This window comes from Macrobrachium nipponense, chromosome 24 (assembly GCF_015104395.2).
Source record: "Macrobrachium nipponense isolate FS-2020 chromosome 24, ASM1510439v2, whole genome shotgun sequence".
Classification (NCBI taxonomy): domain Eukaryota; kingdom Metazoa; phylum Arthropoda; class Malacostraca; order Decapoda; family Palaemonidae; genus Macrobrachium; species Macrobrachium nipponense.
This window is the reverse complement of record NC_061091.1, coordinates 12,614,133-12,632,182: the sequence shown is the minus strand read 5'-3', so window position 1 is coordinate 12,632,182 and position 18,050 is coordinate 12,614,133. Positions and strand designations below refer to the sequence as shown.

The 18,050-nt window shown below is 39.0% G+C and overlaps 1 protein-coding gene across 2 annotated transcripts; it reads left to right on the top strand.

Moving 5' to 3' along the window:
• Positions 1–4,702: 4,702 nt before the first annotated feature.
• On the top strand, positions 4,703–16,912 carry LOC135205447 (UDP-glycosyltransferase UGT5-like). Of its 2 annotated transcripts, XM_064236040.1 has the most exons (11): positions 4,703–4,841; positions 5,693–5,859; positions 6,896–7,168; positions 7,913–8,106; positions 11,177–11,272; positions 11,729–11,822; positions 12,379–12,470; positions 13,726–13,859; positions 14,791–15,010; positions 15,542–15,685; positions 16,652–16,912. In XM_064236040.1, the coding sequence occupies exons 2-11, from the start codon at positions 5,701–5,703 to the stop codon at positions 16,782–16,784; spliced, it is 1,539 nt and encodes a 512-aa protein (XP_064092110.1). In that variant the 5' UTR covers positions 4,703–4,841; positions 5,693–5,700; the 3' UTR covers positions 16,785–16,912. The 2 variants fall into 2 exon arrangements, with proteins under 2 accessions (XP_064092110.1, XP_064092111.1); XM_064236041.1 differs by lacking the exons at positions 4,703–4,841; positions 5,693–5,859; positions 6,896–7,168; positions 7,913–8,106 and adding an exon at positions 9,137–9,271.
• The last annotated feature ends 1,138 nt before the right edge of the window (positions 16,913–18,050 follow it).

The window sequence follows — 18,050 nt, the reverse complement described above, 5'->3', positions numbered from 1 at the left end:
TTCTCCATATTTGCGTGATTCTACAGAATAATTTATTTTTATATGCTACAAAAGGGATCATTCATTTTGTGTTGCATGTGTGTGTACAAAATATATTGAAGTATGGGGGACTATCAGAAGGTGAAGTGAGCATGACATCGACGCTCATCACCAAGTTCCTTGATTACCACATCAGATTCAGACAAGGCCACGAGAGTTTGTTGACATCCATCTTGAATGTAGGGGGTTAGTGCCGTCAGTGCACCTCACGCGGTGCTCTGTAGGCATTACTTAAGGTTCTTTGTAGCGTTCCTTCGGCCCCTAGCTGCAACCCCTTTCATTCCTTTTACTGTGCCTCCTTTCACATTCTCTTTCTAACAAACCACCTAATTATGTCATTTAAAGAAAGAATTGAATACACTGAACTGAATATAGAATTTAGGCCAAAGGCCAAGCACTGGGACCTATGAGGTCATTCAGGGCTGATACGGAAACTGACGGTAAGAAGGTTTGAAAGGTGTAACAGGAGGAAAACCACGAATCAGTTGCACTATGGATCAACTGTTAGGAGAGGCTGGAAAGTAAAATGGAAGAAAGTGAATATGAAAGGAGGCACTGTAAAAGGAACGAAAGGAGTTGCATCTAGGTGCCGAAGGCACGCTGCAAAGAACCTTAAGTAATGCCTACAGTGCAGCGCATGAGGTGCACTGATGGCCAGGGCCAGGGAGAGCCATCACTGGGCCCTGGTACTGTGAGTGTCATTGGGCCCCTACCATTTGGCGAGCGAAGTGAGCCCATCCAGTGGGGGGGATCAGGATTTTAGAATTTGACCAATTTTAAGAGCCAATTTAAAGCCATAAATGTTCACTGGTAGGATGTAAATTCTGTTCATTCTTGCGTATTGGAGCTTTATTTATGACTTGCAGTTAACAACTTATTTTGTTATTACATTACGTATAATTTGAGTAATAAACCAAAACTTACTCATGAAAAAACTCATTAAAGTGGCATTGTGCAGTAAGTCACTGTTGGCCTGTTGCATGTTGTGTATAATTATCATGCATAATAAAGTTTTGATGAATTTGAAATTCAAATTTCCCTATATTAAATAAATCATAAATGTGACTGTTTCATACAAGTATGCATGTATAATTATTAAAGAAATACTCCTTTCCTTGCTTTTCTAGCAGCAAAACACTCAATTAAATCATCAAAATCAATCTTTCGTGCCAAATCACTTTCAATGCTTAAAAGACTTAGTGATGATAATCTCTCTTGTCCCATTGTGCTTCTTAAGTGATTCTTAATCAACTTTAATTTGCTAAGGCAGAGGCAACTGTGACTGGCAACGTCAAGAAAATTCTCAAGGCTATGCATATATTTGGAAACAAATCTTGTAGTTTTAATTTTGTGATCTTATTAAGAAGCAGAAGTGGAGAGAGAGAGTTGTCATCTAAAATTGGCTTATGTATATTCTTAAGGTACAGAATTTCCTCAGTTAGCTTGTCACTAGAGATGTCTTTGCTATACTCAGTGCTAAAGTTTTTAGAATCATTTACTATCACTTCATCAGTCATATCAAGATATGACCACAGAAACCCAAATAGTTTGTTAATCTGGAAGATGGCCTGGTAACGCTTGTTTAGTCTCTCACATACTGTGTCAATAACCTTAAAAAACACTTCTTTCTTAAACCTATGTTCGTCTGTCTGTATAAGTGAATCTTCACCTGATACCTTATCATCATCAGAGTCGGAGTCATCAAAAAAGGATTTTCTTTTTCCTTTCCGAGTGACTCGAAATACTGGGTCAATGTTCATGGCAACTGCAACAACTTTGGCTTCATCATAATTAAATGCCACTTCTTTTGAGAGACTGCAATTCAGTTTCCAAGTCCTCTATGTTTTTTACTTCAATATCTACAGTAGAAGACTGAGCTTGAATCACCTGATTTCTCTGATCTATTGAATTCAATAACTTGAACCAAAAAGCAGCCATCAAAATATATTCAAAAGAAGACACATACTTAATAGCGGCTGCCACATCTACTTTAGTTTTAGCTGTTAAACTCTTCAGTTGGGATATTTCTTAGTGAAGCGAGAATACCAGGTAAATGGTGTGCAAAGGGCCTGACACTAGCTACTCTATCTGTCCACCGAGTTCGAGATAAACCGTGAAGAGATGCTGCAATGTGACTCTTAAGTATCTCCCAGCGTTTGGGACTGCTCGAGCAAATATTATATACTGTCTGTACCATCCCAAAAAAATGTTTACTACCTCTTTGCAACAAGCAGCAGCATCAGAACCACACACGTTTAAGGAATGACAGCCACAAGGTGAGAACAAGCAGAGAGGATTCTTTCTTTTAAGATGGCTCTGGACTCCATTGTACTCACCTGACATATTACTACCATTGTCATATCCCTGACCTCTGCAATCTTCAAAAGGAATATGAGAATCACTAAGAAATTTTAATATCATCTCTGAAATGTCTGCCCCTGTCTTCTTACTGTCATCAATAAATGAAAGAAATCTCTCTTGTATCAGGTATTTACCACATTCATCACAAGTTAGGTATCTCAGGATGAATTGTACTTTGTTCAGTATGTGACATATCCGGGGTAGCATCAACCATTATTGAATAATATTTGGCCTGATCACGCTCATTAAGATACAGTCTTAACCTTTTCGGCACATCATTGAATGAATTCATTTTGTGACGAATAGGAAAGATAATGAGCCTGAAGACGCTTCCCATCCTTCTGAGCTTCTCTCACTTTAGATACATGATCTTGAAGAATGGCATCATAACGAGAAAGCAGCTCAATTATACCAAGAAAATTTCCGTTTTTTGTATCAACTATCATGCTAGACTCTCCTTGAAATGAAAGGCCTCGCTCTCCTAAAGTCAGTACAACATCCAAGATTCGTTTTAGAATTAGCTTCCATTTACTTTTCTCAGACTGAATTGATCTCTGTAACTGATCATCAATTCCAGATTCCTCTTTCAAACGTGCTTCTAACTGACGCCAGTCTAGATAACACTGTTTGTGGTAGTTTGTATGCTCATGTTCTGGAATGCGGTTATAAAGTTTTTTCCATGACGATTGTTTTCCAATGCCACATGAAGCCAAATTTGAAGGTGTTTTTGGCTGTTGTGTACATCCTGCAATAAACAGTCGACAAGGAAAACAAAAAAGTGCTCTTTTACGCTGACTATACACTAGCCAATCTCGTTTTCCAGTTTCACCATTTGGTCTCTGAACTTTCAAAACTGTATAAGGGAAACTGTTACCCTTATCATCTGAAGCAATTTGACTTGGTATTGGCTGAGGGCCCTGTCTAACAAATCTTCAATCTGCACTCGAGATGGCCTATCAGGGATCAAACCTATATCTCTTTGTTGTTCAGTGTCTTTGGGTTCTGCATTTATTACATCGGATTCGGCTTCCTGTTGGGCATCCTGGACTAATGACTGTGAAGTTGAGGGGTCTGACTCTGAGGATGAGGGCAAGATATTCTGTTCTTCTACATTAGTGTCTATTGTGTCTATTTTCTTAACACCCACTTCAAATAATGTTCTTGCACACTTTGAAACAGCCTCTTCCCTAGCCTGTTTTTCTTTCCGCTTCTGTGCACCTGATTTGTGAGAATACATTATGCAGTCTGAAAGAAGAGGAAAAAAAACTTTTACCCTAAAGGCTAAAGCACAATGGTGATAATGACATTATGACACTTACACCATTACATGGTACATACTCAACAGTTTTGGTCAATTTGTTTAAAAAATGTACATGTTGTTATTGAACAATTTCATTCAATTTAACAGGGATGGACTTGGACTCAAAAATCGACTTTGGAATTTTTTCTTTGAAGCAGCCTATTTGGTGAGCAAAGCAAGCGGCAAGCCTATAAGCTATAGACCTGTAGGTATAACCGCCTATTTAGGCATTATCCAGCTAAAGGGTAAGAACCATGCGATGTAAGCCTCCCCCTCCCCTCCCCCCAAAAAATTATGAAAAACAACCAGGTGTGACTGTCTGCATATATTTTAAAGGAAAATATGGATAAACTATCATAAACAAACTGGTGTAAATAAACAATGCACATAACACTATACGGTCCATACCATTTCCCCCAGGTTGGGAACCACTGCTGTAAGTTCTGTAACTTACTGAAATATTTGCCAAGGAATGAGAAAGACGATGTACATCCTGCCAAGCAATCAGAATGATGGTGACTGAGCGAGACGGAGAGTTGACATCGCTTATATTCCAACACAGCTGAGCTGCATTCATTTACGTAATTACGTGGTGTCACTCCAGGCTTAAGATTATTTAGAAAAAGTTTTTCAACAACTATTATTTTACTGATAAACTGTAGAAACTTCTATTATATATATACATATGTTTATGGTGTGTTTTGCATATTAGTATTCTCTCTATCTCTCTCTCTCTCCATTTGCTCTCCCATTTTTTTCCCTCCTGGTCGGGTGACTGGCCCCCTTTGAGACCGGGCCCTGGTGCAAAGAAACCAGCTTCACCCCCCTCTCACGGGCCCTGCGTGATGGCACTACCCTCCGATGGGGATTAAAGAAAGAGCAGATTTTTTTTTTCTGAATGTTCCATCTTCTCTCCCAAGCTATTATCCGTGTTATCATCTTATCGGTTTAAATGAGTTTCTGATAATCGTCCTAACAATCTGTCTTAGTGGCATCGGGCACCGTCAGTCTCTTGCTTGTGCGTGAGCGTCCAATGATGCTCATTGTCGAGAAAACATTCCTTGCCTCTGGTGGTAATATTGTTTATGCTGTTCTGTGCGAAACGTCTCCGAACTGGCAAAACAATATCGTTAAAAAAAGGGTAAGATATTTTCTTCTATGTTTTCCTTTTATGTAATAAATGGAATGAATTATATGTTGAAAAAAAATTCTTTTTCTTTCACTGTCTCCATTTCTCTGGTTCTGTAGACTAAAACAAGTGTATTTCAGTGATGCCAACCCCTTTAACCCTACCGGAGACAAGAAATTACCCTACATAACTGAAAAGGACCCAACATTCTGCGGCTATGATAATAAATAAATATTTAGATTATGTTTATATGCAATATCATGAATACTAATAAGCATATTGATCTAAACCTACCTTGTTACAATTACCCTACACTTGAAAATATTGCCCTGCTCTCTCAGATTTTGCCCAGATTACCCTACGCGTAGGGCAATTACCCTACAGTTGGCAACACTGGTGTATTTATCATTGCCTTAACAGGTCGCCGATTCAGGCATAATCGACACAACAGATTTATCACATAGAGATTTTTAGCAGTGATAAAGTAAAAATGTTACCTGCAATAATAAAGTGGCAGTTATTTACTGAAGCAGAAAATTCAATGGAAAAGTAGCTGGTAACTGGAGCTATCCTTAGTTTGTAGTAAAAGGTTAATGTTCAAGATGTGGATAAAAATATTAAATAAACGCTCCAAGAAGAGGTACATTGTAGGACGAAACTGTTGGGCATTTTCTAAGACGAACCAATTTCATTTTCCTATGTGGAATACAACTGAATATAAACTTTATACAATATATATATATATATATATATATATATATATATATATATATATATATATATATATATATATATATATATATAACGTATGTGTACTTTGTTTTAAACCCTTAATCACTCTCCCCCATTTCAATAACAAACAGCCAGAAAAATGTGGGCAGTAAGACATTGGCTCTTGTTTACTGCTGCCCTCTTGACCGTCCAAGCCTCAGATGGGTACAGGGTACTCTTCATGGGGATCCTGGGAACGAGAAGTCACACGAACTTCTACATGGGCATCATCAAGGACCTGGCAGATAACGGACATCACGTAAGGTTCATTGAGACTAGTAAGATGTACATTGGCACTTCGTCGGAAGCTACTATTGCTTCTCTCCGAGTATTCTTATCCCCCCCATCCCCCCCCCCCCCCCCCGCCTTCTCTCTCTCGTGTCAGCTATCGTGTAAGAAGAAATCTCTCTCTCTCTCTTCTCTCGTGTCAGCTACTGTGTAAGAAGAAATTTCCCTCTCTCGTGCCAGTAAAAGTATGTCTGTTGTTACAAACACATTCACTTTTGCGTGTAAATATCTATACTTTGTGGGAGTCCTTGTTCTATGTGTGGTTATCTCTTTTTTACGCAATAATAAGCAGCTGTTTTCACAAAATGGATTTAATTTCGGAATCTTACGGGGGGCCTGATTGCGTTCAGAGGCAGTAAAAAATGCGCCGAAGTTTCTTCGACGCAATTAAGTTGTCTATACAACATATAATACTAAATAAAACAATTTAACCATCAGCGTCTCAGTTGCTTACCAGATGCAGTAGAGGGTAGGTGCGTCCTATGCCTCCGGAGAGCGCTGCCAGATGCACGATCCATGGCTAAATTTAACCTTATACAAAATCAAAACTACTGAGACTAGAGGGTTGCAATTCATCATGATTGGAGGGTGGATGATCAAAATATATATTTGCAGCCCTCTAGCTTCAGTAGTTTTTTTTTTTCTTTATTTTTTAAGATCTGAGGGTGGACAAAATAGAATGCAGACGGACGGACAGGACAAAGCCGGCACAATAGTTTTCTTTTACAGAAAATGAAACGTTTGCAGACTATATAATGAAATAGAACATGCTTCAAATGTATCCTTGAGTTAATATTAGTCTTGTAAAAGCGCACTTATCATGCGAGTGTATTACTACTCATTTAGCTTTAGTCCTAGATTGTGGAAAAAGGTACCTAATATAACATCTCATTCCACTGTCATGCCATCATGTCCAAATGTTCATCTATGGCTCCCAGTCTTTGCATGGCCGGGAGGCTCTCTCTATCTTTCGTTTTATCTAATTAATACAGTCATTGTTCACGCAGGTAACGTTCGTGACTTCATATTCTTACAAAGAATCGCGGACGAACGAGAACATCAGGGAAGTGCTTCTTCCAGTATCGGACTCCTTTCACGATAACCTGAACCGATTCAAGATGTCGACCATCGCCCTAATGTTCAAGATGCGGGATTTCACGCCGCTGTGCATAAATGCTTTGCGAAAGAGCGAAGTCCAGGCATTATTACGAGAGGACTTCGACGTCGTTTTGCTGTCTCCCTTCAACGACTGCCTCCTTTCAATTGTCTACCAACTGCAGGTAATTTGAGGGCGCCGCTAACGCCCAGTTACAAACGGTCGCAGGCTTCTCTGCGCAAACTAAGCGTTAGTGGTGGCCTTAGCCAAGGTCTAGTCTAAACCTTGGCCGTTAGCATTCGCATTGTAGAACGGACCCTTCACCAAAGGTGCTTGATTGACTCTTTCTCCAATCATTTCCCCAAATCTGTACTATTCGTAAGAACTCCAGTAGAAGGTCACCAGTCGATACAGCCGTGAGTTTTCCTTTTAATATGGTTGAATCTATATTCAAGCAACCCTCTCTAATTATTTCATATTTTCCCCATGACACAGCTGTATCACAGCGTTAGTCTTTATCAATTACGAAAGCAAATCACGTTTATATTTTTTCACTCGTACCCAGGTCTTAACGTTATGTATCGTTTCTTGCGTAAAAAGTAGGTAAGACTACTTTGCTTACCTTCCTTTCAAAAAGGCTTACATGTATCAGCTTTCTTTCGTACGTATAATTCATTGTTTGTTTATTAACATAGTCATTTATTTACTTATATAATTGCTAATTTATTAATTAATTCATTTATTCACGCATTTATTTATTTATCGAGAAGGCCTCCCTTTTAGAAACCTTCCTTGTTCTGGAGTTGATGACCAGATGCTTTTTTTTTTTTTTTTTATCTTACGGTGACATCAGCTCGTTGAATTTCAACCAGTATTTCCACCTGAATGACAAAGCTTTAACGCGCTGACCAACGATCCACACCCACAGGCACCTTTCATCTACGTCTACCCGATTGGCATGACACCTTACCTGAGTGGCGTCGTCGGCAATCCAGACTTCCCATCGTTCGTGACTACGCTCCTCTTCGACCATACGCATCCACTCTCATTTGGGCAACGGACGCTGAACGTATTGGGAGAACTCGGGATGTCCTTTATCATGACGCTCATATTTCGTGATAAGTGAGTTACGCAATGCGCATTCGTTCTTGTTTATCTTTCAGTCTCTTTTCTGGTCTGATTTTTATCCTCTTGTTATTTATGTTTGTGAGAAATGAAAACTCTACCAAGCTCCTTTTCGGATCTTTAATATGAGATGGTTGTAATTTGTTTGACGGATTCACCAACAGATGAAAGCCAATGCTGATGGTGGCGAAGGAGAGCTCACAGAGCCTCTTGACACCGTAGTAATCCACGGAAGACATACAAAGGAGGAATAAACCGAGCAAGGGAGCCGTTTCAAAGGCAAATTCCGCTTACTACTACTATTGCTGTTACTGTGTACCGCCCCTTCCCCGGGTAATACTAGGGAAAACAACCGAGTGGACTATTTGCGGACCCACCTTTAGAAAATGTACTTTATGTCCTGACAGTCCGTAGATAGGCATCAGTCACGAGTAATTTTTTCTGAAGGTGGGTCCGAACACGGTTAAGGTGGCCGTAGCTAGTCCTCTCGGTTGTTTACCCTAATGTGGGGAGCATATTTCCCAAGTCTGGAAGAGTTTAAGGATGGGGAAAATTAGGACCAATCAAAGAGCGTGGAGCTGACCATGACGTCACAAGCCACGCCTTTAAGCTACACTCGGTCTCATAGCCATTACGGCCAGTAACAATATTGAAGAAAAACTTCCCCATTTCACAATTTACGGCTTGTATGACCAATACATTTTAGTCAGAGATGTATAAACAAAATGCAACACTAAGTGAATAAACAATATATTCTTCAAATGAGATACACCATGAAATATATTAAGCGTTATTGGCTTCTCCCTCTTGGTAATAGTGCTCAGTGCCTCTAAATCCTGCTCGCAAAGTCGATATTTAGTGAAAAAATAATATTTTCATTGGAGTTACTAAATTATATACTTGAAAATGCGTGTTTAATGTCATTTATAAAGAGTTCCGATAACACATGGTATGAATAAAAAATATACAAGATGATAAAATTGATGGTATGGTAAAAATGATGGTATATGACCTGTAATTAGCACTACAGACAGGAGTCCAAGAACTTCGCGGCACTTCGACTCCCATCAAGAATCTTGGACTTTGAAGGTGACGATTTTAAAAGCATGGAGCATGGAACGTTTTTTCAGCGTCACTGCCTGTTGTTTCAGGCTATAAAAAGGTATTATGTATAGAACTAAAATAATAATTGTCTTATGCTTAAAAGAAATGTGGAGGATACAGTTTTGGTGACAAATTTATGCATCCCTAGGGTGATAGCGCTGTCAGTACAGCTCATTAGGTGCAATGTAGGCATTACTTAAGGTTCTTGAAGCTTCCCTTCGACGCCTAGCTGCAACTACTTTCATTCATTTTACCGTTACCTCTGTTCATATTCTCTTTCTTCCATCTTATTGTCCACCCTTTCCTAACAATTGCTTCATAGTGCAACCGCTTTGAGGTTTTCCTCCTCTAACACCTTTCAAACCTTTTACTGTCAATTTCCGTTTCAGCGCTGAATGGCCTTAGTTCCCAGTGCTTGGCATAATGCCAAAAATCTATTTGTAAAAAAAAATAATGCACTTAATTTAACAGGGTAAGGCATACATTTGGCCATTGAGTGTGAGCTTGTATGAAAATTGTAGTATATTCATATACTACCGTTATCCCTGGCTTTAATTAATACACATTGAATATTTGCATAAAATTTTCTGTTGAGAGAGAGTTGGATAGAAAGTGTCATCTATATTTACTTTAAAGCATATCGCAGTTCTAATAAATTTACGCATCAATTCTGCTCTAGTTCAACTTAGTAAAAAGTCTACAGTAACTCTGTTAATAGGTAGTATTCTGTACTATAATTGCGAAAAGTATTACATACTAATTAGATACTCATTTTGATTCTTTGCACACAATGAATGACAAGTACGAAAGGTTTGCTAAGAATAATAAATAAATTAAATAATCAGTGTTTTCTTTGTACACAATGAATTTTAAGCAAAAATCATGTAAGGGCTTGCCAAAAATATTCAATACTGAATCATATTATCACTTTTTATTTGTTTGTACACAATGTATGAAAAGTAAAAATCAAAACAAAAAATTTTCAATAAAAACTTTTTATATATTTGTACACAATGAATGACAAGGACCAATCAGGTAAGGACATCTGGAAGGTTTTATGAAAACGGAATCCACCTCAAAAAGGCAATTTTTTACTACAGCTTATCAAGTACACCTTGAAAAACATCCGTATTCAGATTAGTTACTGACAGGATGAGTTTGTCACGTAACTATATTTGGTTACATTAGACTAACTTAGATCATCAAAACAACAAAACCATAGGTTTCCTTAGGTTTCCTTAAGGGCACATTAGCTCTTGAAATAATTTAATGAATAAAAGCTGATACTGTGTCCCTGTAAATAGTAGGGCCTAGATCAGTCTGCTTCTTGTTCATGGCCTAGTAATGATCAGTATATTGCTTTTATACAATGCCCAGTAATGTGCATTGCTACGAAATAGCATATGTCCATAAAAATCCCTAGTTTAAGCCTACTCCTTTTCTCTATCTTCCAATACAGACAGGTAAGATACCATCATTTTTACCATCTTGTATATTGTTTGATTCATCCCATGAGTTATCGCAACTCTTTATAAATGGCTTTAAACATGCATTTTCATGTATATAATTAAGTAATTCGCGATGTAAAAATATTATTTACAAGAGGGAGAAGCCAATAACCCCTTCTATTTCATGGTGTATCTCATTTGAAGAATATATTGTTGTTAAATTAGTGTTGCATTATGTTTAGATATATCTTACTATAATGTATACGTCATACAAGCCGTAAACTGTGAAACTGAGAAGAAAGTATTTCTTCGGCATCGTGACTGGCGGCAGTAATGGATATAGGACTGAGGAGGGAGCTAAAAGGCATGGCTTGTGACGTCATGGATCAGCTCCAAGCGCTTTGATTAGTCCTAATTTTCCCCATCCCTAAACTCTTCCAGACTTGGGAAATATGCATACAGGGACTACAATTACCGTGACGCCTGCCTTGACAAGGGCCCTTTTTTACTTTCAGAATGGAAGAGGGCCTCCGCAGCAGTGGATTATGTCCGGACGGTATGCCTCCTTTTGCCGAAATTCAGAGGAATGTCTCGCTGGTCTATATGAACAGGTATACCGATCACGGTTTTTTGCAGGAGTTCACTGAAGTAATTTTATGTCTCCCTTATTCCAATTCTCATTGCACGAATCTTGGGAGCGAGTTATTTGTTTCAGTCAGTTCAAAAAGTGATTTTCCATTTGCAGATTTGTAAGATCACTGAGCAAGGAATGGCTTTATTTACATATTTAGACTTGCAAGAGCTTTGTGTTGAGGAAGTGCTGAGAATGGACAGATCTGAGTGGCGAAATCCGTACTCAACTCCCTAAAACACACACAAAAGAAAAAAATCTGACAACTTTGGGGAATATTGAGACATTTAATAGGCAAAATTATTCAGAGTTCCCTGTGATTTTTATAAAGTAGATACAATCCACATTGTATAGAAATGGGCTCTTCCTGTTAGGAAAGTTATACTTTTTCTTGTCACGCTCGATCGTCGCGTTCCTGATTCTCAACTGATTCCAGCGTGCGAGAACTGGAGACTCCAGTGCGCCCTTACGTTCCAGCTGTCGTCCATTTAGGGGGGATCCACTGCCGACCTGCGGAACCCCTTCCTAAGGTTTGCTGTTGTTGACTTGTTCCATCAATAGAGTAGCACATTTGATCCATAGTTTGATCGTGAGTTTAGAAAGCGATTCACTAACACTCTTGAGATTTCTATGTGGGACATTATTTTAAAGAAAACACCTAGAGATTTTTTCCTTCATGTATACTGATTTCCATCAGTCATCGGTAAATAAGTATAATTTCAGAATATATTATAGAAGTAGCTTGGATTATGGAGCCATTAGTGTGTAAATTAGATAATAATTTTGCGATAACTGTCTTACCTTCGTACTTCCTTTAAATTTTCGTAAGGTTATCATACTGAAAGACATTACAGTGATGTAACAAGACATCCCAGCCAATTGGACTTAGTCGGAAATGGCTGCTTAAACAAATTGATAATAATAAAAACAAGACATTCACATAACGCATCAAGTAAAAAAAGTAACGCAGTAAGTAGAACTCAGTTCTAGGCATCCAACCTCTAATCCCGTAAACAGCAGGGTGGTGAAAATAACATGTCAATACTGAATGATCTTCTCACGAAAAATCACGTTTTGAACTGGCAGGATCTCGACAACTGGGCAGAGGAATCTGGGGAGGACGGATTCATTTTCTTCAGTCTTGGAACAGCCATCAAGTCAGCTGACCTCCCAGAGAGGTAGGTGAGACCAAGGTCCTTAGACTTAAGGTGGTACACACTTCAAAGTAAAGGTGAGTTTACACTAGGCTTCACCCCACGCTGCATGCAAGACTCATCACCAACTCCTCCCAAATTCTTGTTAGCCCCGCCTACTGTACTGCTCATTAGGGTGGCCTAGTGGTGTGGCGTGACTCTTGATGAGCAGTCCAGTAGGTGGGCTAACAAGAATTTGGGAGGAGTTGGTGATGGGTCTTACGCATGCAGCGTGGGGTGAAGCCTAGTGTAAACTCGCCTTAACACGAAGTCTGTGTTCTTCCGGTGTCAAATGAACATGGCTGCAGGGCCGGTTTTGAGCCCGTTTGACCCATTTGATCAAATTGGGCCCCACGCCAGAGTTACTATCTGAGGCCTTTTCTGTTTTATAAGGGGAATAAACCGCTACTGAAGACGTGAAATGAAGAATGAGGAAATACGTTGCCACACATGATTATGCATGCTATATTAACAGAAAATTTCTACTTGGAAAATCATTTTTATATTAAACATAGAAAATAGATTTTTTTTGGTTAAAGACAAGTATACTACATGAAAATATAAAAATACATCAATTTTCAATTTCCTAATTGGGACCTGCAATTCCTACCACCGGCCCTGCATGCATGCTTACCAAATCTACATCAGATGATCAAACATCTCATCGAACGATAAATCTAAAGGTCTGGTTGTCATTTGGGATCCCACAAGGGGAGGATGTCATACTTGACCACTGTGAAACGATTATCAAATTAATATTACCTTAAATTCTCAGTGCCTGAAGTGTCGATTTTGATGGTGACTCATTAAGGATACTGGTTGTATTTATACAATCGACAAGAAAGGTGACATCTGATTATGATTAAAGTTTAAAACTAAGATGGTATTGACATTGGGCATATGTCAGATACAGCAGTAACTATATTTCTTTGATATATAATTATTGGGTTATATAGTTAATTATATGATATAATTTATGGATTAATATAAAAGGGACAAGTAGAAGTGTAGAAAATACACCGAAAGTGAAGTGTCTTTTTTGCATATATAGAAAATGCTCCTGACTAGCATCAAACATCATTGTAACAGGGCGTCGATAAAGTCCCAGTACCATTCAGAGCAATAAATATTGTAATGATACTGGGATTTTATGGACACCCTGTATTTTTCATTCAGTCATCAACAGGCGTTTCTTTTTTTTACTCTCAGCCGCCGACAGGTGTTTCTCTTTTACTTTCAGTCACCGACAGGTGCTGATCAAAACTTTCGGATCGCTGAGGCAGAGAGTGCTGTGGAAATGGGACGACGAGTCCATGCCTGGAATGCCACCAAATGTGCGAGTGGCAAAATGGCTGCCACAGCAGGATATTCTCGGTTAGTGAATTCACTGATCTGTTTTCGTTCTTCGTGCTACATTAATTTTACGCTGTTCACGAGGTCTTGCAGGAATCAATCACTTGGTGATGTGCTTCGTGTGGTATATTAAACTGTTTATGGCAGGTCTGGATATTTCACTCATTACCTGCCTTTTGTATTTGTAGACCAGTTGATTATTTTGATGATCGTGTTAATATGGTTCTGATGAGAAGAGAAGAGCAACACATGGCAAGAGAAGTGATGGACGTGGAGGTGGATGGAACACGAAGGAGAGGAAGACCTAATACCAGGTGGAGAGAGGTGATATGAGGGAGAAGGGCGTACAGGAGGAAATGACACAGGACAGTAGATGGAAGAGTCTCATTAAAAACGGCGACCCCGAATAGAGATAAAGCTGGGAAGAAGAAAAAGAAGTTAATATGGTTCTTGTGGTCAAGCCAGGGACTGTTATTTGTAACTTAACATTTCAAAAGTAGCTTGTAACCGGGGGAAAATAATAATGCTCAAGCTATAATCATAAAAAAAAAACCCACGCAGGTCCTAGTATTTCATGTTATTAGGAGTTAAAAAGATTATATCAAACCTCATGAGGTGTTGCACTGTAGGCATTACTGAAGATTCTTTGCAGCGTCCCTTCGGCCCCTAGCTGCACCCCCTTTCATTCCTTTTACTGTACCTCCACTCATATTATCTTCTATCTTGCTGTCCATCTTCTCCTCACAATCATTTCATAGTGCAACTGCTATGAGGTTTTCCATTAATTTCACTTTCCAAATCTATAACTACTCTCAATTTCCTTTCCAACGCTGAATGACCTCATATAGGTCCCAGTGCCTGACCTTTGTCCTAGCCTCTATATTCCATTCAATTCATACTTAAGAGAAACTAGCTTATTTTGTAAGATTTCAGACTACCTAATCTTCCCCAGGTCACCCCAAACTTCGCCTCTTCATAACCCATGGAGGTCTGCTGAGCACTCTGGAATCAGTGTACCACGGGAGACCCTTGTTGGGTATTCCTATCATAGCCGACCAAAAGACCAACATGAGGGAAGTGGAGCGCCAGGGCTGGGGGAAGACGCTCCTGTGGGAGGATCATAGCGATGGCAGACTCCTGGAAGAGATCCTGTCTGTCATGAATAACAAGACGTAAGTGAATTTCTCTTGGCTGGACAATGTCAACATTGGCTTCATTAAAGTCCTCCAACTGGCAATCACTGCCAACTGTGCAATGTCGACATTGCTTTCATTAAAGTCTGCCATACTGGCAATCACTATCTACCGTACCATGTCGACATTGGTTTCATAAAGTCCGCCATACTGGCAATCAATGTCAACTGTACAATGTCGACATTGGTTTCATTAAAGTCTGCCATACAGGCAATCACTGTCAACTGCACAATGTCAACATTGGTTTCATTAAAGTCCGCCATACTGGCAATCACTGTCAACTGTACAATGTTGACATTGGTTTCATTAAAGTCCACCATACTGGCAATCACCATCAACTTTACAATGTAGACATTGGTTTCATTAAAGTCCGCTATACAGGCAATCACTGTCACCTGTACAATGTCGACATTGGTTTCATAAAGTCCACCATACTGGCAATCACTGTCAACATGAGCCCAGATACATAAACCACTGCTTCAGTATCCTTAAGTCCTCCTTTCGTTACAGAATGCATGAAATAGCACGGCAGAGATCTAGTATAATGAGAGACCAGCCGAGGACTCCGAAGGAAATGGCTTTGTTCTGGACAGAGTACGTTGTCCGCCACAGGGGAGCCACACACCTCTGGAGCCCAATTGCTGAGATGCCATGGTGCGTTGCCCTTAATTATTCCTGTGTACACTTGTCTGCTCTATGCTCAAAGGAAGGAGTGGGGGAAGGGAGGGTGATAAACAAAGAGAATGACTGAGATGAGGAATGAAAACTAAAGAGAATGATTGAGATGAGGAATGAAAACTACTTCGTAGGAGGATAGCGCTGTCAGCACACCTCACGCGTTGCACTGTAGGCATTGCTTAAGGTTCTTTGCAGCGTCCCTTCGGCCCCAAGCTGCAGCCTCTTTCAGTCCCTTTTCTCTACCTTCGTTCATATTCTCTTATTTCCCTCTGACTTTCCACCCTCTCTAACAATTGTATCACAGTGCATTTAAGAGGTTTTCCTCCTGTTACGCCTTTCAGGCCTTCCTACTATCCATTTCCTTTTCAGTGCTGAATTACCTCATAGGTCTCGGTGCTTGGCCTTTGGCCTGAATTCCATAATCCAACCTGAATGAAAACTAGCATAAGTAAATAGATTACATCGATATTATATTATAGTTGGTAAGGTCACGTTGAGAGAATTGCTGGTTAAAAGTTAGCATCATTTGAAAGTCTTTTAAGAGGAAGAACAGGACACCTAGAAAGTACTAAGTAAATAGGAGGGCAGTGGTGATCAGGTAGAAGTCAGACCAGAGTGCAAAAAGAGGTGAGTGGTACAGTGTGTGTACTTGTGTTTGTCTGTGACTGCTAAAGACCATTTTGTTTACATGTGTACTATAATATATATATATATATATATATATATATATATATATATATATAAAGTGCGAGAGAGAGAGAGAGATAGGAAAATCATATTATCATTTAATATTCTTTGTAATTTCCGTTTGGTTAAGGTACAAAGTCTCCTAACTTAAATGTCTGGCTATATTATATATATATATATATATATATATATTACAGGACAAGATAGGAAAATCATTACATACATAATATTCTTTTTAATTTCCATTTGTTTTAGGTACAAAGTCTATAACTTAGATGTCTGGCTGTCGATGGTGACAGCGTTCGCGCTGATGACGTGGCTCATCTTCAGAACACTTGGTGCAGTTACATGGTTCCTCTTCCGAAAAGTGAAAGCTAAACAAGATTAGGCCCAAGTCAAGAGAACGCGGTCTCAGCGGCACACTGTTATGTAAATGCGTTAGCAGAGACATTCATAGAATCATAGACATACTGCAAAATAATTGTCATCTCAACACTATTAAAACACCAAAAGATAGTCTAGGTTTCGCTGTCCTGATATCATTGTAGTATAGGTTTTTAAGCTCAAAAATCTACATTCTAACTGCATCTTAGTTCTAGCAACTTGCTACCTTCTGTAGCTTGTCTTGCTGATTCCATTTATTGGCTCTTCACTACGTACAGTGCCAATCCTTTACATACCTTGAGCATTCAGTCTTGAATAGTCATTTCATTCTACCTTTGACAGGCAGTCAGTGCAACTCAAAGGGTAATTCCATCCTCAGACATCCTTTATTTATCTTACCCCTCTGTTTAAGTGCGTTTTACATCTTTAGTTCCTGTGGTCCAATCTGTTCAGTAATGAAATATTTATTCATTTGTTTCTTAATGAAGCAATATTTCAGCACGAAAAGTTTCTTGCTTCAGTTGTATTTATTTAGATATGCATGTTACATTCAGGCAATTCGTTTTCTCTCATATAAATATTTGAATATTTAGTTATTTTCTCCCACCTGAATTCGTACACTTTATTGCCATAAGCAATTCTTTCTGACACTTAAATTAGATTTTTATCTTCAGTGACGTTCATAACTAAATTTTTTGCAAAAGAAAAAAAACGGAGGGATGGGGTTCCAGGAAGCAGGCGAAACGCTGCCCGGAGATCTAGGATAATCACTACGAACATTTTGCAATAACAGCTTTCTGTAGCTGATTTCATGAGAACAAAGAAAATGCTTTGCATTAATAAGTTTAATTTAATTAAACTCATTAATTATAAAGTGAGAATTTGTTGTTATAATCTCAGCCTTGGGTTAACGCACTTAGCGGTCTTTGATGACGTCACGCGTTACCATGTAAGTGACTTCGTGTTTAAGGTCGGTCAAACGTTTTTATATAGTGACCATGATACTGAATATAAAAAACAGAATTATTATTGTGACCGACGAGGACATGATGGTGGGTTATTAAATAAGCAATCACTTCATAAATGAGTTACTTTAATGGAGAATGTGGGAGATACAGCAGTACAGAGTACCTTCGGCGGTCAACTTGCCGGTTACACTACTTTCAAAAGCGCCAAGCGGCGTCATGCCACGCACATCATAACGTAAGAATTATGGGTAAAAACAAATGACTGCACCCAAGCGCATAATCAGCATTACCAATGCATCATA

What these genes read in the sequence shown, in the direction of transcription:
- LOC135205447 (XM_064236040.1), top strand. Translation starts at nt 5,701, where the DNA reads ATGTGGGCAGTAAGACATTGGCTCTTGTTTACTGCTGCCCTCTTGACC. An exon ending in TCGCTGGTCTATATGAACAG is followed by an intron (nt 11,273 to 11,728) that starts GTATACCGATCA and finishes AACTGATTCCAG; the next exon opens with CGTGCGAGAACTGGAGACTC. An exon ending in GCCACAGCAGGATATTCTCG is followed by an intron (nt 13,860 to 14,790) that starts GTTAGTGAATTC and finishes AATCTTCCCCAG; the next exon opens with GTCACCCCAAACTTCGCCTC.